The 25693-nt window shown below is 35.9% G+C and overlaps 2 protein-coding genes across 2 annotated transcripts in view; one reads left to right on the forward strand and one right to left on the reverse strand.

Moving 5' to 3' along the window:
* Window positions 1–939: 939 nt before the first annotated feature.
* Window positions 940–13851, reverse strand: LOC106143114 (uncharacterized). Its single transcript, XM_060952848.1, has 15 exons — window positions 13841–13851; window positions 13202–13268; window positions 12132–12285; window positions 11166–11192; window positions 10312–10395; window positions 9251–9307; window positions 8680–8772; window positions 7669–7710; window positions 7093–7143; window positions 5682–5735; window positions 5164–5340; window positions 4578–4625; window positions 3687–3815; window positions 2479–2922; window positions 940–1667 (listed from the first exon to the last, which is right to left on the reverse strand). Exons 1-15 carry the CDS (start codon window positions 13849–13851, stop codon window positions 1576–1578), a joined length of 1530 nt encoding a protein of 509 aa, XP_060808831.1. The 3' UTR covers window positions 940–1575.
* Window positions 13852–22429: 8578 nt separating this feature from the next.
* Window positions 22430–25693, forward strand: part of LOC106143100 (putative fatty acyl-CoA reductase CG5065) — a 37469-nt gene continuing 34205 nt past the window's right edge. The window contains exon 1 of the mRNA XM_013345086.2: window positions 22430–22719. The gene's annotated coding sequence lies outside the window, so the exon portion shown is untranslated. The remainder of the gene's footprint in view (window positions 22720–25693) is intronic.

The following is a 25693-nucleotide window of genomic DNA, read 5'->3' on the forward strand; positions in this document are numbered from 1 at the left end:
AGCCAACAGTCTTAAAAAGACTGATAGGCCACGTTCAGCTGTTTGGCTTTATGATAGAATTGAGATTCAAATAGTGACAAGTTGCTAGCCTGTCGCCTAAAAGATGAATCCCAAGTTTATAAGCCTATCCCTTAGTCGCCTTTTACGACATCCAAGGGGAAAAAGATGGTCCTTTTCTTTTTTCTATTGTTGCCGGGAACTACACGGCACAAATTTATTTATTAATTTTAACTTTATTGTACTCGTATTAACTCGTACCTATTATCTGCGTTAAAACTGCTAATAAATTACTCCTGAATCCCGAGTCTCTGTGTCAAATATCAAAATCGGTTCAGTAGTTTTTGAGTTTATTCGTTGCGAAACGAAAATATTTTTGTTTGTTCATTATGTCATACTAGCTGTGCTCGCGACTTCGTCCGCGTGGAATAATTATTTTGGGCATCATTGAAGCCCTCAGGGATGAATAATTTTCCCCGTTTTTTTTACATATTCCATTATTTCTTTGCTCCTTATAGTCCGTGATGTTATATAGCCTAAAGCCTTCCTCGATAAATGGTCTATTCAATGCAAAAAGAATTTTTCAATTCGAACCAGTAGTTCCTGAGATTAGCGCGTTCAAACAAACAAACTCTTCAGCTTTATAATATTAGTACCCATAGATTTTCAGGTTTTCATTATAACATATTTGTTTGTAATGACTAAACTAATTTCATTCCAATATAAGAAGCATGTTTCATTGGGAAAATGGAAATTCCCGTTCATTGAGAATTTCTGGAAAATTATTCGGATAATTAACAATTTTCATACAAATTATCTATTTATTTATTAATATAGTACCTACTATAAACAGGTTACAAACAAACAAATAACAAAATGTATACAAAAGTAGATATAAAAAAGAAAGAAATAATTTTACTGGTGCATAAATCACAAATACACTTAAAAAATCTTATTCTAACTTAAATTCTACCAAAAGACTCCGCTCAGTTTTATGACAAGACATAGTCATGTCATGACGCTGGTTTTCAGTATGAACTTTTGTACCTTAATTTCACGTCCGGTGAAAATGCCGCAGTGTAGTTTGCTCCGCCGATTTCTCTACACACGCGATTTAAAAGCGGCAGTAGATATAATTAGACTTAAGTTATGTTGATGAAAATTTTGAACATAAATCTATTCTATTCTATACTGTCACATGACTTTACTAAGAAACATTTAACATCCAGTTATAATCCCAAGTAATATTATGAATGCGAAAGTGAGTTTGTTTGTTTGTTACCTCTTCACGGGTAACCTACTGATTAATGTTCTTGAAATATCACGATTATATATAATTATTAAGAGTCTGGAGAAGGACATATAACTTTCATCCCGGTAAAAACTAATTCCCGTGGAATTGGTGAAAAACCTGTACTCTTATAGGTGTTGCTAATTTCGTCGCTTTTCGTAGATGGCGCTAAATTCATGCGGGCGAATTTGCGTGTAAAATGTAAAAGTAAGTCCTCTGTAAAACAGATCAAAATACATTGTCTTTTTTTTGGTGTTAAACTTAATTATAGTTAATCAAAAAATCGTTTAATCGTATACATTGTAGTTATACTTGGAAACAGGTTCCAACGCTTCATAAGTCCACTCTTCGTTATCATCATAAGTCGCGTATTCCGGCTCTGAAAAAAAAAACGAAATGTCACTTTCATAATATGACGTTTGAACTCTATCGCGGTCTCGTTTTTCCCGCGGAAAAAGGAAAAATGAAAAAACAAACGCAAGATTACAAAGTGAACATTAAAAAAAAAATCTACTTTAAGCGTTAATTTAATTTAAAAAAAAAATCGCAATATATTTTAAAAATTAAATTCAAATCATTTAAAAAGAATTTGACTGATTGGCACTGTGCAAACAGCTTCTACAAGGTCCAGAAATTTTGGAGCTTCAATATATCATAAACTAAAAATAAATGAATACCTATTACCTAATACATTTATTTTAAGACATACGATTTATAGATATTAAAACTAGGTACATTTGCACGCTATTGACAATCACTAAACAGGTGATCTGTAATCTGTGTTACCATCTAAATGTTTACATCCTTTTCAAACACAAATAACGATTTCATTCTTAAAAAAAACAATAGTTATAATAGGTGGCAAGCTCAAATAACGGCTCGGTGTGAACGCAGCATCATGTCAGGGTCAAATGCTCTCAAATCCCTACTTATATTATTAATACGAAAGTAACTCTATCTGTCTATTATGCTTCCACACCCAAAACCAATGAACCGATTTTGATAAAATTTGGTACAGAGACAGAGTTGACCCTGAGGCAGAACATAGACTCTTTATTGTGTTAAAAGAGGAAGAACACCACGCAGAAGAAGTCGCGGGGAAAAGCTAGTATTTAATAAAAAAAAAGAAGACTAGACTTTTAGACATGACATCGAGAAAAAAATGTAATATTTTAATCTCAGGTACATACCCTCTGTATAATAATAATCTGGCAACTCAGAGACAGGCGTCGAGGCTCCTTCCTTATTAATCCATTGTGTGCTGGGATTAACGGGCATTGGGTGCCACTGGGGTTGTATTGGGTGCGACTGGGTCTGTACTGGGGGCAATTGGGGTTGTACAGGGTGCAATGTGGGCTTTGTTGGGTGCAATTGGGGCTCTGTTGGTAATTTTTTTTGCATAGGGGACAACTGGGTTGGTATTGGGTGCAATTGGGAATTAAAAGGTTGCGATTGAGCCTGTATTGGGTTCGTTTGAGGCTGGAAAGTAGGCTGAGTTGGCGCAGGACGTAGATTTTGCAAAGGCTTCTTGGGTAAACTGTTGGTTATTGTTTGAGATGTTGGATATTCGAATACAAAGGGCTTTTTTGGTGGAACGGGCCGCGGCAATGTTGGGTAAGGTTTAGTTGGCGTCTCTGAAAACGAAAATTGTTTTAAAATATCATATCTAAGTGGCTACTATGTGCACCCTTGAAACGTGATAAATTGCTAGCCCATCGCTTAAAAGAAGAATCCCAAGTTTATAAAGCCGTAGTCGCCATTTAAGACATTCACGGGAAAGAGATGGAGTATTGATATGATGTTTATTATTTCCACTAATTGGGGTAGTGTATTTTTTTATTTTTTTTAAGGTATTATGGCTTCAGCCTCCGGCTTTAATTGGTTGAAAATTTAATTAATCTCATGTACGAGTATAGTCAATTCATATTCGATAACATTATGCACGTTAGGAAAAACTTAAGACTCTTTCAAAAAAGCAGGTATAAATATAGGTAGAATGTAGATACTAGTATATCACTCTCCCCAAAAGTGATGTGGACATGATTGTGTTTTTTCTCTATATTTTTTTTTATTATGCCGTGTGGTTCCCGGCACCAATACAAAAAAGAATAGGACCACTCCATATCTTTCCCGTGGATGTCGTAAAAGGCGACTAAGGGATAGGCTTACAAACATGGCATTCTTTTTTAGGCGATGGCTTAGTTAGCAACCTGTCACTATTTTAATCTCAATTTTATCATTAAGCCAAACAGCTGAACGTGGCCATTCAGTCTTCAGGACTGTTGGCTCTGTCTACCCCGCAAGGGATATAGACGTGACCATATGTATGTATGTGTACTAGTAGTAAAAAATTGTAAGCATAACCTCAAATTTTTGGGCAGCTATATGTAAAACTTACCGATAGTTGTAGAGGCTTTCCTCAAAATCTGCGTTTTTAAGCTCTGAACCGTAGGAATATCCTTCGGGTTTGCTTCGAAAACTGGTTCTGGTATCGTCGGTGACACTGGTTTAAGTGGAGTCATATTTCCTGAAAGCAAGTTGTATGATGTCCTTCAGTCTTCCTTCTTAACATGTCGTAAGTGGCGACTAAGGGATATGCTAATAAACTTGGGATTATTCTTGTAAGGGAAGGGCTAGCAATTTTTCACTATTTGAACCTCATGGCAAGTGTGATAGTGATATTGAAAGGAGAGTGAACGCGGGGAACATGGTGAATGGAGCTTTGCATGCGTTTATGAGCAGTCAGAAACTGTCCAAAATGGCTCGACTGGCTGTGCACAGGGGTGTGTTGGTCCCGTCATTAATGTGTGGCAGTGAAAGTTGGGTATGGCAAAAGAAGCACGAATGCAGAATAAATGCAGTGGAAATAAGAGTGTTAAGGAGTCTGATGGGTGTAAAACTGGGTGACCGGATAAGAAACAGCGTGATAAGGGAATGTTGTGATGTGAAAGAAGATGTAGTTACAGGAATAGCAAAGGGTATGTTTAAATGGTCATGTGGAGAGGATGAATGAAAGCAGGTTGACTAAGCAGATATACAAGGAGAGTGTGGAGGGAAAGGTCGGAGTGGGAAGACCTAGACGAACGTATCTTGATCTTATTAAGGACGTCCTGGCAAAAATGCATGTAGAGAGTAATGAATGTGGATGAAGCAAAGGAAGTGTGCAGAGATCGTGGCAAGTGGAAAGATGTAGTCTCTGCCTACCCCTCCGGGAAAAAGGCGTGATTTTCATGTATGTATATATGGAGTATTTTTATGTATGTAAATACATATGTATATAATAAGTTACCTGTTTGTCGTTTCTTTAGTTCATCATTCAGTTTTTTCGATAAATCGTCTGAAATAAATAAGTAAATCGTAATGAATAGAATTTGAATCCAATATCAAAACATCAATCAATCATTATAAGACGGCCTCTGTGGCGCAGCGGTAGTAGGTTCGCTTGTCTGTGACACCGGAGGTCCCGGGTTCGAATCCCAGTCAGGGCATGGTGAGAAAAGAACTATTTCTGATTGGTCTGGGTCTTTGATGTTTATCTATATAACTATTTATTATAAAATATAGTATCGTTAAGTTAGTATCTCGTAACGCAAGCCTCAAACTTACTTCGAGGCTGACTCAATCTGTGTAATTTGTCCCGTATATATTTATTATTATTTATTTATGTACATAACAGAGATAAGCTTACAAAATAAGGATTCTTTTTTTAGGCGATAAGCTAGCAACCTGTCACTATTTGAATCTCAATTCTATCATTAAGCCAAATAGCTGAACGCGGCCATTCAGTCTTTTCATGACTGTTGGCTCTGTCTACCCCGCAAGGGATACAGACGTGACAATATGTATCTATGTACATAAGTCCAGAATAAGTATACCTTGAGGAACACTCGATAGTTTACGTAGTGTTTTCACACTTTTATCAGATGTAGCTGTGTCCGCGGTAGATGCTTTTCGAAAAGATGGCAGTTTCAATTTGCGTGATATTCTCTTCTTTTCTGTATTCTCATTTTCTGATAGAGAAGGCTTCGGAGGGAAGAGTTCTGGCTTTACATCTATAAAAAAAGTTATTTGTTCATTATGAATCTGGAGGTATAGCTGTATAGAGGCGAGTGGTTCCCGGCACCAATAAAAAAAAATAGGACTACTCCATTACCTTTTATTCGTTCCCATGGTTGTCGTAAAAGGCGACTAAAGGATAGGTTTATTAACTTGGGATTCTTCTTTTAGGCGATGGGCTAGCAACCTGTCACTATTTGAATTTAAATTCTATTATTAAGCCAAACAACTGAACATGGCCTATCAGTCTTTTCAAGGTTGTTGACTCCGTCTACCCCGCAAGGGATATAGATGTGATTATAGCTTTAAAGAAGAGGTTTAAGAAAATATTGCCTACCTTCTTTTCCTTTCGTCGTTTTCAGAGTAGAGTTTTGGTCTGGTTTTTTAATATCTGTGTAAGTACAAAAAAGGGTACAAAAAATAAGTAGGTATTTTACTTTTCAAGTTCTGTGTCTTGGATGTATAAATCTATATAAGTATTTATTATAAAATATAGGTAGTATCGTTGAGTAAGTATCTTGTAGGTAACACAAATCTCTCACTTATTTCGAGACAAACTCAATCTGTTTCATTTGTCCTGTGTACTTATATTTATTTATGTAAGTACAGATTTATTAAAAAAAAAAACAAAACAAAAAAGTTAGAGGTTAGGTATTTCATTTCGTTTTGTTTTTACTGACATCTTGGCGGGAACTCAAACGTCATGTTAATTTTGCTTTTTTTTCCAAAAGTGTGTTTCATCGACTCAAGATTTGAAATGTGAAACATTGATTACTAGACGCCGCCCGCGACTTCGTCCGTATGGAAACCCTATCAATCCCGCGGGAACTCCGGAATAAAAAGCCTATGTTATTCTGGGTCTTCAGCTACCTACATACCAAATTTAATAGTAATCGGTTCAGTAGTTTTTGTGTGAAAGAGTAACAAACATCCATACTGACATACTCACAAACTTTCACATTTATAATATTAGTAGGATTATGTGTTCACGGAGAAGCATGAGTATTTGAGTTGGAGAGTGTTAAAATAACGGATTTAGTGCCCAAAAATGACGAAATATTCGTATTGAAATAACTAATTCTGTAACATTAATTCATGTTTTTATATGTAGACAATGTGCATTCGTCCACGATTAAGATTTAAGAGATCTATATTTGTATATTGACGTCCGATGAAAATGCTGCAGTGTAGTTTGTTCCGCCGCTTCTTCTACACATGCGCTTTGGAAGCGGTAGTAGTTATAATTAGATTTAAGTGTGTGACGTTAAAAAGTGATACCTTGTATCCAATTTTGAAAGTAAATCTATTCTATTCTATTCTAAAAGGTCCCGATCATCCACAGCACTCGACCATTTTAAGATGAAAATTCTATAACGAAGACTAAAACTGGACATTTGCAACACAAAAAGCTCATGCGCAAGTTTGATTGACACAACTTACAAAAAAAAAAAGGTTTATCTCTAGCATACATATATAGTGCCGTGTGATTCCCAGCACTAATACGAAAAAGAATAGGACCACTCCATCTCTTATCCGTGGAATTCGTAAAAGGCGACTAAGGGTTAGGTTTATAAACTTGGGATTCTTCTTTAAGGCGATGGGCTAGCAACCTGTCACTATTTGAATCTCAATCTATCATTAAGCCAAATAGCTGAACGTGGCCTTACAGTATTTTCAAGCCTGTTTGTTGGCTCTGTCTATATCTAGATATGGACGTGAGTATATGTATGTATGTACATATATAGTACCTGCTTTTTCAGTCGGCAGTGGAATGGGAGGGCGTCGCTTCGATGTTTTTTCTGTAAAGGTTATGAATTTTATCAATAAGTATCTAAGTAATTACCTTAACACGCTCAAACAACTAAATGTGTATTGGAATTACAATTTTAAGCGTATACGCATGTCATTATATGAATCTCAATGCCATGATTAAGGGATCTTCCCTTGATTTTTTGTAACCAAGGGTTCTCTCTGCCCTTTCGTGTTTTACATAATCAGTGTGTGGAACCATAAATAATGGCTGGATTAGGTTTCTCCGTCAAAAGACCATGCCTTTCTTTTAGTCTTTCCTATATCAGAACAGGGATGATGACAAATAGAAGAAGTGTCGTGTGGTTCCCGGCGCTTTATAGAATGGGACTACTGCATCTCTTACCCGTGGATGTTGTAAAAGGCGACTAAGGGAATGGCAAATAAACTTTGGATTCTTCATGTAGGATGTGTGTGACCTGTCAGTCTTTCGAGGCTGTTGGCTCTGTCTACCCCGCAGGGGACAAAGACTTGATTAAATAAATGAATGAATGAAAGAGAGAAAAAATACATACGTGGCAACGTTTCTATTGGTGGAGGAGGAGGTGCCTCTTCAGCTGAAAAAATAATGACAGTTTTTTTATTTATAGATTTATTTTCAAAATTGGATACAAGGTATCACTTATTGACGTCACATAACTTAAATCTAATTATAACTACTACCGCTTCCAAAGCGCATGTTAGCAGTTAGTACCTATAACTTTTATATGTCACATACATATAATCACATCTATATCCTTTCTGGGGTAGACAGAGCCAACAGTCTCGAAAAGACCAATAGGCCACTTTCAGCTGTTCGGCTAAATAATACAATTGAAATTCAAATAGTGACAGATTGCTAGTGCTAGTCTTTTGCTTAAAAGAAGAGCATACATACATATGGTCACGTCTATATCCCTTGTGGTGTAGACAGAGCCAATAGTCTTGAAAAGACTGAAAGGCCCGTTTCAGATATTTGGCTTAATGATAGAATTGAGATTCAAATAGTGACAGGTTGCCAGCCCATCGCCTAAAAGAAGACTCAAGTTTATAAGCCTATCCCTTATTCGCCTTTAACGACATCCATGAGAAAAAGACGGAGTGGTCCTATTCTTTTTTTCTATTGGTGCCGGGAACCACACGGCGTTATGAAGAAGTCTGACTTAAAAAGGGACGATATACGATACCTACTGAATTAAAAATTGTATTACAGTGAGCGTCCCAAAATGACGCAAGCTTGTCGTTTCAGGGTACACTTGAACTTGACCTGACCATTATTTACATACATACATATCATCACGTCTATATCCCTTGCGGGGTTGACAGAGCCAACAGTCTTGAAAAGACTGAAAGGCCACGTTCAGCTATTTGGCTTAATGATAGAATTGAGATTCAAATAGTGACAGGTTGCCAGCCCATCGCCTAAAAGAAGAATCCCAAGTTTATAAGCCACTCCCTTAATTGCCTTTTACGACATCCATGGGAAAGAGATGGAGTGGTCCTATTCTTTTTTCTATTTGTGCCGGGAACCACACGGCATTATTTACCTTGTTGCAAAGCGTCCAGAGTCTCGTAGATGCTACCTTCATCTTGTCCGTTCATCAGCAAATCTTTTCTACCTGGCATCGTGCTATACCTTACTGAAATATTATGTAATAAATAATTATCATCAATAAATTCTGCCGTGTAGTTTCCGGCTCCAATCGTAAAAAGAATAGGACCACTATATTTCTTTCCCATGGATGTCGTAAAAGGCGACTTAGGAATAGGCTTATAAACTTGGGATTCTTCTTTTAGGCGATGGGCTAGCAACCTGTCACTATTTGAATCTTAATTCTATCTTAAAGCAAATAGCTGAACGTGGCCTATCAGTCCTTTCTAGACTGTTCGGCTCTGTTTACCCCGCAAGGGATATAGACGTGACCATATGTATATATGTATGTATCAATAAATTCTTATAAATACAGTGTCTGTATATGTATACATATATACATTTTTTTTTCTAAAAAAAATAATAATTATCTATTTTTAATTTGAATACGTATTATACGTATTTACATACATAACGTAACTTAACGTGACGTAACGTTACGTAAATAATTTAAAAAAAACAATTACCTGTGTCACTCCCTCGTGGTCGGTTAAGTAATTGCTCAATTCTTCGCACTTTTTTCGCTGAAAATAATAAATACAATAAGTAATTTAGTTTTATCTGACAACACCGCGGATGTCATTGCAATATATACGTTTTCTCTTCTTGAGAATCATGTTTTATATGCGCACAAAACCTCGCTTTACAATACAACACAACGCAACACAACACAACACAACGCAACGCAACGCAACGCAACGCAACGCAACGCAAAGCAACGTAACGCAAAGCAACGCAACGCAACGCAACCTAACATAACATTTGGAATAAAAGGTTGTTTTTTTTCTCAGTATAACTTTATAAATACTGATTTATTCTCTTCTCGTATCATTTATTTTAAAACAAAAATGCCTTTAGTACTTTCGGATAATGTAGCGTCCTAATGGTGAAATATATTTTTTTTAAATCTGTTTAGTTTTTCAGTTTATTCGTCACAAATATACAAAAATATAAATCTTTTCTCTTTATTATTAGTGTGGATATAAAATTCAAGAGTCTGGAGTGGGACATTGATTACCTTTCGTCCCGATAAAAGCCGTAAAAGGAAGATCACGTGGGATTTGCGAAAATCCTGTATTCTTTTGTAAGTGACGCTGAATTCGTAAATTTTTGTAGGTGGCGTTTAATTCGATGGTTTTTGTACATACATATGTACATATAATCACGTCTATATCCCTTGCGGGGTAGACAGAGCCAACAGTCCTGAGCAAACTGATAGGCCACGTTCAGCTATTTACTTACTACTTACTCTTTAAGATAGAATTGAGATTCGAATAGTGACAAGTTGCTAGCCTATCGCCTAAAAAAAGAATCTCAAGTTTGTAAGCCTATCCCTTAGTCGCCTTTTACGACATCCATGGGAAAGAGATGGAGTGGTCCTATTCTTTTTTTGTATTGGTGCGGGAACCACACGGCATGGTTTTTGTAGGTGCCGCTAATTTCGTCGCTTTTTTGTTAGATAGAATTAACGGACGAAGCTGCGTGTTGAAGCTATATTGTCATACTCTTAAAGAATGATGAACCTGACCTTTTAGGATGTAGCAGATGATACCAGTTTGAACAATGATTATCAGGGCCAGGATTCCGCCACCGGCGATGTAGTACAATTTCACTGAAATTGTAAAATAACATATTAAAAAATTAAATAAACAAAAAAGCTTTATAATCTATACTAATATTATAAAGCTGAAGAGCTTGTTTGTTTGAACGCGCTAATCTTAGGAACTACTTATTTGGATTGAAAAATTATTTTTGTGTTGAATAGAACATTTATCGAGGAAGGCTTTAGGCTATATAACATGACGCTGCAACTTTTAGGAGCGAAGAAATAATGGAAAAAAAAACGGGGAAAATTATTCATCCTTGAGAGCTTCAATGATGCCCAAAATAACTATTCCACGCGGATGAGGTCGCGGGCACAGCTAGTATTCTATAATTGAGTCAAACAGCTAAACGTGGCCTCTAAGTTTTTCGACACTGTTGGCTCTGTCTACCCCGCAAGGGATATAGACGTGAATATATGGATGTATGTATGTACATATGTAAAAGTGACGTGTGGTTCCTGGTATCAATATAAAAAAAACTAGGACCACTCCACGCCATCCCCACGGATGTTGTAAAAGGAGACTAAGGGATTGTAGGATTCTCCTTTTAGGCGATGGGCTAGCAGCCTGTTATTATTTGCATCACAATTCTATCATTAGGCCTGTCAGTTGAGCGTGGCCTATTGGTCTTTCAAGATTGCTGACTCTGTCTACCCCGCAAGGGATATAAAAAAGGTAAATAAATAATAAAGAAAGAAAGAAGGAAGGAAAATGGTCTATTTTGTTTCTATAAAAATCAATTTAGTTAAGATAATGAAATGTGACGAAGTTAACTTACTTTTGTCATCAATTTTGGGACTCGAAACTGAAAAATAAATTTAAATTTATTATTTTAAATAGTAGTTCAAATTTCTGCCGCGTGGTTCACGTCACTTTAGAATAGGACCAATCCATCACTTTCCCATGGATGTCGTAAAAGGCGACTAGGGGATAGGCTTATAAACATGGGATGCAACTCCGTGGATGGGATGAAACTGCGCCACTCTTCACAGCCCGAGAGCCCTTTATAAGCGCGTGCCTAAGCGAAGGGCCTTTGGACCCACTACAACTATATATATATAATAAAACAGTAAAAATATTTCATCTCTACATTTAGTATGTTTGACTGAAATGGATAGAGGGACTTAGAGTGAAAAATAGAAAGCAAAAATTTTGTTTTTGATTTTTTTGTCTGTCTGTCTGTATGTATGATCACACTTATCTCCGAAAGTACTGAACCGATTTACTTAAAACTTTCACCAATTGCTTTGTTTAACTCAGAAAAACATTCAAAGTATGTTTTATCAAAATCGGTTTACTAAATAAAAAGTTATCGTCATTTGAATGAACTCAAGGCATGAGTTTGCCTGCAAATAAGTTTACGCGAAAAAATTCGAAATTTATGCGAACGAAGTTGCGGGCAATATACTAGATATTATATTTATTAAATATTATATATCTATTATACATTTATTTATTTATTAAGTGCCGTGTGGTTCTCGGCACCAATACAAAAAAGAATAGGACCACTCCATCTTTTTCGCGTGGATGTCGTAAAAGGCGACTAAGGGATAGGCTAACCAACTTGGGATTCTTTTTTAGGCGATGGGCTAGCAACCTGTCACTATTTGAACCTCAATTCTTACATTAAGCCAAATAGCTGAACGTGGCCATTCAGTCTTTTCAAGACTGTTGGCTCTGTCTACCCCGCAAGGGATATAGACGTGACCATATGTATGTATGTATTAAATTTACAACATTTTACCTTTGATGTTAAATTCACATTGGTAATTGTAATAAGATGTGTTTTTATAAAGCACGATGTTTGTTAAATTATTCCTAGTTATCACTTGACTAGCGTTCCGGTCAGTCAGAGTCTTAAATATCCATTTTCCAGTATGTCCAGGCGATATGATGAACTGAAATGAGAAAAAAAACGTTTTTTTCTTATGGTCAACGTTGAATGACAATGCTGCCAGCCTTCTGGGCATTTTAACCTCAAGACTTCGATCTGCTGGGACTTGCATTTTTGTAAATAAGTGTTAGTTTTATATTAATGCCTATTTGTGCTTCAAATTTTCAAATTCAAATTAAATTCATAATTTTTATCCATTATTATAGGATACTTCATATCGCTTGATAATTGTCATATCTTTTGGTTTCACAACATTGGTTGACGTCAAATAAATTACTTAAAACTAAGTTTACTGCCGCTTCCAAGGCGTCAGTGCAGAGGAAGCGGTAACAAACTGCACTGCAGCATTTTCTTCAACAACGTCAACTTCACTAATATCCAAACTTAGAATACAAATGTGGACGAGAGAATACATTGTTCAGATTAATATTTTTATATGAGCTTTTAATAATGTACATATATAAAAAAAATATATAAATTTTACATTTTTTTTTCTTCACAATTATTAAGCGATATGATATAATAATGAATAAAAATTTTTTGAATTTGATTTATATCTTTTAGTAGATTTATCTTTTAGTTTCCTTTAGATTTAGGATTTTAGTCTTATTAAGATAACTATCACTACATAAGTATAATACATACTATTTGTAAGTACCCGAAACCGCCGAGCTTGCATGAAGAGAGTTATGCATGTGGATGAAGCGAAGGAAGTGTGCAGAGATCGTGGCAAGTGGAAAGACGTAGCCTACCCCTCCGGGAAAGAGGCGTGATTTTATGTATGTATGATGTGATGTCAATAAGTGATACCTTGTGTCCAATTTTGAAAATAAATCTATTCTATTCTATTCTAGGCCTAAGTTCATCGTTTACATGTTTTATATCAAGTTAAATAAGTAAAAAAAATAATTGAACAATACCATGGCATATTTTTCATAATAATTTCCTTCTGTTATTTCCTTCTCGCCTTCTGGTGGTATGGTAATTCTGTAATCATAGAAAAAAAATACATTGTTTAACAATTTCTTAAGAGACTGTAAATATGGTTATAGACTTTGAGACTATACATATAATATATATAATTTCATATATAATAAATAATAAATATATATAATTTCATATACATATATATTATTACCTATTATATTTCAGTAATGTACCTACAGCCAGCTGTACAGTACAGGCCACGTTTAACCAATGATAGAGTTGACAGTCAAGTCTGTCTTTCCAAGACTGTTGGCACTGTCTACCCCGCAAGGGATATAGACGTGATTATATGTATATTTTACAGACGGCTTCTGTGGCGCAGCGGTAGTACCCTTGACGGTGACACCGGAGGTCTCGGGTTCGAATCCCGGCCAGGGCATGATGAGAAAAGAACTCTTTCTGATTGGCCTGGGTATTGGATGTTTATCTATAGGATAAGTATTTATAATTATTATAAAATACAGTATTGTTGAGTTAGTATCTCGTAACACAAGTCTCGAAATTACTACGAGGCTAACTCAATCAGTGTAGTTTGTCCCGTATATATTTATTTATTATTTATGTTCACAGACTTACAATGCATGATCTATGTGTCGTCTATGGGACATTTTGATGACCACAGTGTCTTTTTCCAACAAATTAATAACTTCATAGTGTGGACAGACTAGTTCAGTTCGATTATTTATTATTAGTTTCGTCGATATGTCATATTTCTCGTTGTTCTGCGTTGGAATGATTGGATGACTTGGTGGTTTAGCTGGAAATAAAATCAATATGTTAAAATGAAATACATACATATGGTCACTTCTATATCCCTTGCGGGGTAGATAGAGCCAACAGTCTTGAGAAGACTGAATGGCCACGTTCAGCTATTTGGCTTAATGATAGAATTGAGATTCAAATAGCGACAGGTTGCTAGACCATCGCCTAAAAAAGAATCGCAAATTTGTAAGCCTATCCCTTAGCTGCCTTTTACGACATCCACGGGAAAGAGATGGAGTGGTCCTATTCTTTTTTGTATTGGCGCCGGAAACCACATGGCAAAAAATTACATTAAAAATAAAAGAAACATTTTGAAACCCAACGTTTTTGGTCAATTTTTTATTGGTATTGGTAAAAAAAAAGTAACCACTTACTCTGTGTGTCAGCAGAAAAAGCAACATTCACAAAAATAATTAATATACTTAACGAAATATACATGATATGATTTTGTTAATACGATATAATTACACATGATATGTTTGATGGATATTTGGTTGCGTGGTTTGTACAAATTCGTCATTAAATCATGACCAATACGCAAGTACCACTAGGGTGACCAAATAACAATCATTCAATCTAAGTAAAATCTAAGTATTTATTATATAATATAATATCGTTGAGTTAGTATCTCGTAACACAGGTCTCGAACTTACTTCGAGGCTAACTCAACCTGTGTAATTTGTCCCGTATATATTTATTTATTTATTTAATTCTATCTAAGTACATTAAATTACTATTATTATATTAGAAGCCGCACGCGACTTCGTCCGCATGGAAACCCTATCAATCCCGTGGGAACTCCGGGATTAAAAGTAGCCTATATGTTAGTCTGGGTCTTCAGCTACCTACATACCAAATTTCATCGTAATCGGTTCAGTAGTTTTTGCGTGAAAGAGTAACAAACATCCATACTGACATACTCACAAACTTTCGCATTTATAATATTATAAAAGGATAACTGAATGTGGCCTATCAGTCTTTTCAAAATTGTTGGCTCTGTCTACCCCGCAAAGTATATAGACGTGATTATATGTGTGTATTATATAACTAGCGCTTAATTGCCGCGCGAATTAATAAATAAATTTCATTTAATTTTATCTCTAAGCGTGTCATGGTCACACTGATCTGTATTTTTATTGAGAACAGGAAATTGATCGGTTTATCCTGATCTTATTTTCAGCTCTGTCCATTGTTTGAGTTTTGTTAACTAAGAACATACTAACATAACTATATCATGCCTCTTTCCTGGAGGGATAGGCAGAGACATCATTCTAATTTCAATGACAATTGAATTAAAATTACATCAGCAATCGTCAGTTATACATGACGTAGGTATAAGTCTTTCCGATACTCAATACTCAATCATTAATATATATATTCACGTCTAATCCCCTGCAGGGTAGACAGAGGCAACAGTCTTGAGAAGACTGAAATGCTACGTTTAGCTGTTTGGCTTAAGATGGCATTGTGATTCTAATAGTGACAGGTTGCTAGCCCATAGCTTAGAAGAGGAATCCCAAGTTTATAAGCCTATCCCTTAGTCAAATTTTACGACATCCATGGGAAAGAAATAGAATATCCTATTATTTTCTATTGTGCCGGGAACCACACGGCACACATCATTTATCGCATCCCATAAATTCACACGACGACAAAAAAATTATAACATAACTGTGTTATAATTTTTTTGTTTGTTTGGTTGCACGCTAAATATTATTTACACGCCAAGCATTTAAGTCATAATTATTTATTGCATTTTTTAATTGGCTATGTCTACCTCGTAAGGGATAAAGACGTAGTATGTATGTGAAAATACATACCCAGTAAAACTTACCCATTTCGGTATTAACTTCTACTGTGGTCGAAGAAGAAGATGAAGAATTAATAGATCGTTTCAAGTTTATGTCAACAGCTGAAACGAAACACTTATTTTAGATATGAACTAGCGACCCGCCCCGGCTTCGCACGGGTGCAAAATTCGGAAAAAATTATACATGAAAACCTTCCTCTTGAATCACTCTACCTGTTACAAAAAACCGCATCAAAATCCGTTGCGTAATTTTAAATATTTAAGCATACAGACAAACAGACTAAAATAGCGACTTTGTTTTATACTATGTAGTGATATGAACTAGCGACCCGCCCCGGTTTCAAACGAGTAGCGTTTACAGACATAAACCTTCCTCAGAAAATCCCCTTTCTGACATTTCGAACAGGAAAAAATAAAAAAGAAAACTTAATTAAATTTACATACATACATACATAAAATCGCGCCTCCTTACCGGAGGGGTAGGCAGAGACTACATCTTTCCACTTGCCACGATCTCTGCATACCTACTTCCTTCGCTTCATCCACATTCATAACTCTTTTCATGCAAGCTCGGCGGTTTCGGGTACTTTTGACCCGAAACCGCATTAAATTTAACTCAAATTAAAACTAAAACAACTTATAAAAAAGAAGGAGACTGGATTTATCATATTCTTAAGTGCGACTAAAGTGACTTACAATCACATCCAGTACTCCAATTGACAGTGTAGAACACGCGATGTATAAAATAATTTTCTGAAAGAAAAATAATAAAGACATTACACTATATAATATAATATACATACGTACTAACTTTCGCGGCAAACGTTGTTTTGCCATATAAACAATTTTTAAGTAATTTCAAATAATAAATAGACCATTTATCAGGAAGGCTTTAGGCTATATAACATCACGCAGCAACTATAAGGAGCAAAGAAATAATGGAATATGTGAAAAAAAACGGGAAAAATTATTCAGCCTTGAGGGCTTTAATGATGCCCAAAATAACTATTCCACGCGGACGAAGTCGCGGGCACAGCTAGTATCTATATATAATACATATAAAAACAATATAAATACGCATAAATACATAATAATAACATATAGTTAGGATAGAGTAGAAAGATAATGAGACCTAACGAGATTTTTGAAACTATCAATAGTCTGGGCTTTCCTGATATCGACAGGGAGAGCATTCCATAGACGGACAGCTTGTACAGTAAAAGAGGGGGAGGAAAAATTGGCGTTGGATGTCAGTTATCTTAAGTTGAGATCATAAAAACAAGAAAAACTTACCAGATTCAAAATTCAGTTTATACATTTCTTTCTTGTGACATTTTTTGTGGTCGCATGCTGTCATTACATGACTCAATGAATTATTTTCTATCGTTATAAAGGTGATTGTTTTATCATTCTCTCGTCCAAAGTAATTATAATTATCATTTTTTTCGAATAGAATAGAAGAAAGATCACTGTTGTTATGTGCTAAATCTGAAAACATAAATATTTCAAAGAAGAAGTTACTATTTGGATCTTAATTCTATCAAGTCTCAAATCAGTCAGTCAGTCATTCACTTTCTTCTTTTATACATACACACATATATAATCACGTTTATAACCCTTGCGGGGAAGACAGAGCCAAAAGAGTTATAAAAACACCTCTTTTATAAAGCTATATATACCTACATACTTATAATTACATATATATCCCGTCAGGGGTAGACAGTGTCAACAATCTTGAAAAGACTGATAGGCCACGTTCAAACGTTGTTTGGCTTAAGATGGAATTGAGATTCAAATAGTGATAGAATAGAATAGATTTATATTCAAAATTGGATACAAGGTATCACTTATTGACGTCACATAACTTAAATCTAATTATATCTACTTACTACCGCTTCCAAAGCGCACGTGTAGAAGAAGCGGCGGAACAAACTACACAACAAACATTTTCATCGGACGTCAATATACAAATACATCTCTTAAATCTAAATCATGGACGAATGCACATTGTCTACATTAAAAAACATGAATGAATGTAGAACTAGTTATTTCAATACGAATACGAATAATATATCATTAAGCCAAACAACAGTTGAACGAGGCCTATCAGTCTTTATAAGTCTTTTGGCACTGCCTACCCCGCAAATGTTATAGACGTGATTATATATGTGTGTATGTATAAAAGAAGAAAGTGAATGACTGATTGACTGACTTAACCACGAATAGCCCAATCCGCTGGGTTTAGTGACTTGATATTTGGTTGAATACCTAGTTATTGCATGATGAGGAAAAACGTACGTACGTTTAATCACGTCTTAATATCCCTTGCGGGGTAGACAGAACCATCAGTAATGAAAAGACTGATTGGCAACGTTCAGCTGTTTGGCTTAAGATAGAATTGAGATTTACAATGACGTCATTATCCCTTTCGGAGCAGACAGAGCCAACAGTCTTATAAAGACTGATAGGCCACGTTCAGCTGTTTGGCTTAAGATGGAATTGAGATTCAAATAGTGATAGGTTGCTAGCCTATCGCCTGCAAGAAGAATCCCAATTTTATTAGCCTATTCCTTAGTCGCCTTTTACGGCATCTACCGGAAAGAGATAAGAGTCCCAACAAACATTTAGGCGACGATTAGAGCTTATTTTGTTACTTAGTGGGCTACAAAGGCATTACAGTAGCAACACTTATGACTATTGGCGATAAAGTGGCGTACCAAGTAACGTATATCACTTCTACTTATAATACAGAGTTACAAGCGCGACAATTAGGCGAGCTTAAAGGTTATGGATGTATTATGGCAAATCTTAACACTGTTGTACATGCACAGCATTTTGTGTTATAGCTTTAAGTGAATCTTAGAACTCTAAGATCTAAATAAGAATAAGAATTAGCTACTACCTCCAAAAGTGCTATGCAGGTGATAATAAACTCTTTACAAGAACCTAAAGTTGCACAATAGCGTTAATAAGCGCTACCAGCCTTACAATAGTGTTTATTTAATCTTATATAGAACCAAATGCTTGAAGTTATACAAAACTCTCTTGCATTACCTTAAGTCAAATAGGAGTATAATTTTTCGCTATAACAGATCCTATAGCGTCTATTGTTACTTTTTTGTGACTAAAGGTAAAGTAATAGCGCTTAAGGTCACTACTGTATTTCTTATATTGACTACTTGTTTTTGACAATGGCGTCGCAACCAAAATAAACAAAAATTGTTGTAAATACGTGGAAAAGTTTTCAGTAAATAGACAACATACATCGGGCGCTCGAATTATTTGCCAATAAATATGTAACATATTCACAGTGTACTTCCCTTCGCAGCAAAAATATGCTTCCTTTCTCACCATACAATATCACTTTTTTTTGTTTAATATAAAAATCATTAGTCTAAACTTATAGCCATTGAAAATAAAATTATTTATTATTAGATCACAAAATTAGTTTAATTATCTTGAATAGCTTCAGACCGTTACAAAACACCTATTTACCTCCCTTTTAGCGTTTGAAAATATAATTAACGCCTTTGTATCTCTACTGTACCGCTTAAGGAGTCAGTTGACGCTTATTTACCCCTCTTGTATCGCTAAGAGATCCTGTTACCGCTATAATAACTTTCTTATAGCACTAATTGTACCTCTTAGCCAATTACCATAACTCTTGTATACCGTCATTATACAACCTTAAGTAATATAAAAATTGTGCCCAATTCGGGGGTAAAGTAGGGTTAGAGCGCGCTCTAACACTAATTTGTTACACCCATAAACCACTTTAGAATCTAGTTAGCGCTTTTATAGACTTATTATAAATCTTACTTTAGCGCCTAATTGTTACTTGGGAGTGGTCTTAAAGTGTTGGGAACCACACGGCAAGGGTAGTGAGTATACAAATAAACATAAATACATACATACAAACATACCTAGATACAGTCACGTCTATATGCATTGCTGGGTAGACAGAGCAAAAACTGACTTGGAAAAACTGATTGGCCACGTTCAGCTTTTTGTTACCACATAATTATGTCATACCTGCGAGACCCCGGCTAGACGGGTCCAACTCACGCTTGACGGTTTCCATTTGAGTGCTACCCTCAATGCGAAAGTTCATGAAATACGTTGGTATGTTATATTGATGAACTGTCAAAATTATCTTATCACCCGGCTGGCAGTAGACCTTCGGTGGATCTGAAGAAAAAAAAATATCCGATACCTTTTTAAAAGTTGAAATAATTATATCATACAGACGTCTATATCCCTTGCGGGGTAGATAGAGCCAACAGTCCTGAAGAGACTAACAAGCCACGTTCAGCTATTTGGCTTTATGATAGAATTGAGATTCAAATAGTGACAGGATCTAGCCCATCGCCTAAAATAAGAATCCCAAGTTTAAAAGCCTATTATATCAAACTAAACATATTTAAACACCGTTTGTGGTTCCCGGCATCGATAGAAAAAAGAAAATAGGATCATTCCATCTCTTTCCTATTGATGTCGTGAAAGGGGACTACGGGATATGCTTACTAGGGATTCTTCTTTTAGGCAATGGGCTAGCATACCTACATACATTGTGATTCAAATAGTGACAGGTTGCTAGCCCATCGCCTACAAAAAAGATCCCTAGTTCATTACCTATCCCTTAGTCGCCTTTTACAACATCTACGGGAAAGTGATGGAGTGGTCCTATTCTTTATTAATAAATGATTATGATTTTAGTATCTGGAACCACACGGCACTTGTGCTAGCAACCTGTCACTATTTGAATCTCAATACTATCATTAAGCCACACAGCTGCAAGTGCCCTGTCAGTCTTTTTAAGGCTGTTAGCTCTGTCTATCCCGCAAGGGGTATAGACGTAATGTATATGTAAAAGATATTATTAGCTTACCTCGTGAATTGTTTTCCCAATAACTTATCGGATCACCCGATGAGTCGCATACAAGTTCAGTTGCACCTGTGTCTATAAAAATATGGTTTTTAAATGAAATACATACACAAAATCACGCCTCTGTCCCGGAGGGGTAGGCAGAGACTACATTTTTCCTTCGCTTCATCCGCATTCATAACTCTCTTCCTGCAAGCTCGGCGGTTTCGGGTACTCTTGACCTGACCTTTTTCTAAGACGTCCTTAATTAAATCAAGATATGTTCGTCTATTCCCACTCCGACCTTTCCCTCCACACTCTCTTTGTATATTTGCTTAGTCAACCTGCTTTCATTCACCTTTGTACCTTTGTATCGGAAGCTCTCGTTGGCATTTGATCTTTTTACAATGTGTAATATAAAATTATTATATATAAACGGGAATGCTCAGATACGAGTAGTTTGGTCATGTGGAGAGGATGAATGAAAGCAGGTTGACTAAGCAGATATACAAGGAGAGTGTGGAGGGAAAGGTCGACGTGGGAAGGCCTAGAAGAACGTATCTTGATCTAATTAAGGACGTCCTGGCAAAGGGGCAGGTCAAAGTACGCGAAACCGCCGAGCTTGCATAAGGAGAGTTATGAATGTGGATGAAGCGAATGAAGTATGCAGAGATTGTGGCAAGTGGAAAGATGTAGTCTCTGCTTACCCCTCCGGGAAAAAGGCGTGGTTTTATGTATATACTTATGTATGTATAAACTATACTTACGAGTAACATATACGAAATGAAATTTACAAAGCACTTGTATAATTAAACACAATTTATATGTTCTAATCGAAAGGATGAATGTTCTAAATGTTCTAAACATTTTTCTATGTTAATATTTGAATTTCATGCACACTTCACTTTGTTACTTTAAAAACATAGGTCATACTAGCTAAGCACTAGGCTAGGATACCTAAAAGGATATGCGTACATTGATAAATACAGGAAAATGTAGGATTTATAATAAAGACTAGCTTCTATGCGCCCGCGCGAATTTAACGCCACCTACAAAAGAATTCAGGTTTCACGCAAATCCCACGGGATCTATAGTTTACGTGTTATCAAAATTGGTTTAGTAGATAACGAAACTTAAATGAACAAACAAATTTTTCAATCATTCATAGATATAATCACGTTTATATCTCTTGCGGGGTAGACAGAGCCAGCAGAATTGAAAGATGCCACGTTCAGTTGTCAACAAACTTACTTCCACATTTAAAATTATATGTTTATATTATTTATATTAGTTGGGATATAATGTAATATAATATAAATATAATAAGTTATAATGATGCATTTACTAATTTGTCATGTTTGAGACATTCATGGCAAAGAGATAGAGTGGTCCTATTCTTTTTTTATATTGTTGCCGGGAACCACACGGCACAATTTTGTAGACCGCCCATAACCTATTCCCTAATTGCACATTTTGTTTTAAATAATCCTACTTAATTAATCGTTGTTCTATGTTACTTATTGCATACTAGTTCTAATTTTAAATTTGCTAAACGCGACGTTAACAACTCTGAAATAGAACGTTCCATTTTTAATTAAAAAAAAAAACCATCACATTTGTCTATGAGTGACGGGACGTCTGGGCGGCGGCGGGATGCGCTTCACGCATGCGCAAGAAGCACCCCCGACGACCCAGCCAGCCAGATATTAAAATGGCCGTCTACGAACGCGTTACCAATTGATTTTTTTTCCATTTCACTTGTTAAATCATCCAAAAATCAACATTACAACCGGCCAGTCATACATTTTACCGGAACACATATTGGCTACAAATAAACGCGTACTATTTATAAATAAGTATTAAATTATAACCTGTTCAGTGCCGACCCAGTGATTTAATTCCCTTCAAAATCATAATTCTACTGACATCAGTTAATTTGCCCAATGTTTTTTTTATGCCGAGTGCTGGTTGAACACGTCATACCGTAATAGCAACAACATCTTCACATCTTACATGTAAGTACAAATATACGGCTTAGGTACATCAATTTAGTCTACTAGTATTAGACGGTTGTATGACCTAAAATCTAGACCTAATGCAGTTAGTGTTCACGCCTTGTTACTGGCCGCGCGACACTTTATTCCTTCGCGTGTTAATCATGTAATGTCATTAAAAATATATCGAGTTCGAATTTTGAAATTTGTGTCAAGTGCATTCCTCGGTTATTTTAAAAATGGAACGATGATATAACGGCCTGAAGTAAGGTGTAACTATGTGAGTCAATTCTGACTTGGGACGGTTTTCCCTGATTTTTGGAATCCCTGTTCTCATCTCTTTCACACCTATGCGTTCGTCTCTATCTGATTCCTGAATGAGTTTTAAGCATGCGCGCTACATTTTTGGGGCAAAGACGTCAGTTATCATATTTTTTTATGGGATTTCGCCTAACTGCCTAACCTACCACTAAATGTTAAAATTTGCATTAGTTAATCAGCATTAAAATATTGCAGTCTCATACATATATCATGCATATTTTCTGCAATTGAAAGTAAGAGATGACATCATTTCAAGGACTACGTTTAATTCGGGCACTTACAGTCGAGTTTCATAATTACGTTAAATCACAAGCGCTTTTAACAGTTAAATGTATTCGCAAAATTCTATTAAGACATCCAGTTAAACTTGGCCTTCAAGTCTTGTGACTGTTAGCTTTGTCTAAATCGTAAGGGATAAAGACGTGTGTAAGTTTAGAAATGGCTCTAAAGCGAATCATTGAAGTCCGTATAAAGTTACATTTCTTACGTAAAAAGTCATTTTTGAACTGTACGTATTATACTGAAGAAGAAAAATTATGAAAAAATAAAAAAGAAAACACTTTTTTTTTGTTCTTCAAAATAGTTAGACTTAGTTCTGACTGACAGACCTAGTTAATGCACCTATGTAGGAACATGTTATGACAAGTTTTTTTTAAACATGTTCTAAACCCTTCTCAAAAAATGTTTTACATCAAGAAGATAAGATGATAAGAACAATACAAACAATTGAAATGTTTTTTTTTATTAAAGGATACTTCTTCTGTGCCCATAACCCATTCTTATGTTTATAAAAAGTTCTAAAACTCTTCTTCCTCCTGGCTATAATCCCGGTTGCATCCTCACCACTCTGAAGAGGAGCCCGGGGTAAGCTCTTGACCATGGATCCTGGATTGGGTGAGTCATGTTTTTACACGAAGCGACTCCTATCTGACCTCCGTAACCTTTGCAGGGGTAACTAACCCGCATTAGATCAAAAATTCGTGATGTTAGTTCTAAAACTAATCAGAACCAATTTATTTAAAAAGTCTAATTATTTCGTTGTTATATCATTACATACATACATATGATCACGTCTATATCCCTAGCGGGGTAGACAGAGCCACCAGTCTTGAAAAGACTGATAGGCCACGCTCAGCTGTTTGGCTTAGTGATAGAATTGAGATTCAAATAGTGACAGGTTGCTAGTCTGCCGCCTAAAAGAAGAATCCCAAGTTTATAAGCCTATCCCTTAGTCGCCTTTTACGACATCCGTGGGAAAGAGATGGAGTGGTCCTATTCTTTTTTGTAATGGTGCCGGGGACCACACGGCACGTTGTTATATCATTTTCATCAAATTACTGGCATCCCAGCACAATCTTTTCTTATAACGAGCCCTAAGGTCCGCCTTAAGACCACGAGTTAGGAGTGTGTCATTTGCGTAGAGCGTCGGAGGTTTAACGGTTAATGTACCTAATGGACAAGGTTCACGCTTTACCGCGTTCATGCATCGATGATTTTTTGTTCTCTGATTAAGTATGATTAAGTATGCTACTAATTTAAATTATATGTATTCAAAATTCAAAAAAATTCAAAATTCAAAATTTTTTATTCATTATTATAGGATACTATTATATCGCTTAATAATTGTCGTATGGTTTAACAACTTGGTTGACGTCAAATAAATTACTTAAAAACTAAGTTTACTGCCGCTTCCAAGGCGTCAGTGCAGAAGAAGCGGTAACAAACTGCACTGCAGCATTTTCTTCAACAACGTCAACTTCACAACATACATATAATTCCGACGCCTTAAGAGGTAGAATTATGTGTTCACAGAAACTGTACCTAAATACTAAGACCAACATTGTAACCATATTCGAGGAATAAATGATTATGATTATGATTATACCTACATACATACATACAATCACGTCTATATCCCTTGCGGGATAGACAGAAGCCAACGAGCTTGAAAAGTCTGAAAGACCACTTTCAGTTGTACGGCTTTATAATGGAACTAGCTTTCCGCCCGCGGCTTCGCCCACGTGTAATTCGGTTATATATATATTTACGTGATTCTTTTTTTGTTCGGTAGAGTATACTTTCAAGTTGGTCCCGTTGTTACCTAGTCAGGATCTGATGATGGTATTCCAGGGAAATCAAGGGCAAACCTCAAATTTACAGGCAATTACGTTTTTGAGAATTTCATAGATCTGTTTAAGTATTTGCGTCTGATAGTCATCATCTCATGTGAATGAGCTGATGATGGAAGGTACAACTCCTCAACGGTTGGGAGTTGAAAGAAAATTCTTACGAAGTTATACGTACATGTGGGGCTATTAGGTTGACCTGATAATAAAAAGTAAATCTCATTAACGTTAAGAATTTAGGTGAAAATGGATGCGGACAAATTTCGTCTCTTCACTTGTTTCCTTTTAGCTGTTTGTATGGGTAGTGTTAACACAAAATAGGGATTTAAAGGCGTGATGTTATTAATGTTATGCATGTATGTACATAATTATGTATGTTATTATGTATGTTATTATGTATGTTAAAGAGACGACTGAAAGTTGTCATACAAAGTCTTTTTTTTTTAAGGATGGGAAATCATCAAATGACCTCTCCCGCTCTGGGTGGAACGGAAGGGAGTGTCAGACTTTTACTGACTAAAACCCACCTCGTTCCTTCAGTTGCCCTT

This window comes from Amyelois transitella, chromosome 30 (assembly GCF_032362555.1).
Source record: "Amyelois transitella isolate CPQ chromosome 30, ilAmyTran1.1, whole genome shotgun sequence".
NCBI lineage: Eukaryota > Metazoa > Arthropoda > Insecta > Lepidoptera > Pyralidae > Amyelois > Amyelois transitella.

What these genes read in the sequence shown, in the direction of transcription:
- LOC106143114 (XM_060952848.1), bottom strand. An exon ending in ATTATGAAAAATATGCCATG is followed by an intron (nt 12,286 to 13,201) that starts GTATTGTTCAAT and finishes TTCTCATTTCAG; the next exon opens with TTCATCATATCGCCTGGACA. An exon ending in ACCACGAGGGAGTGACACAG is followed by an intron (nt 8,773 to 9,250) that starts GTAATTGTTTTT and finishes ATAATATTTCAG; the next exon opens with TAAGGTATAGCACGATGCCA.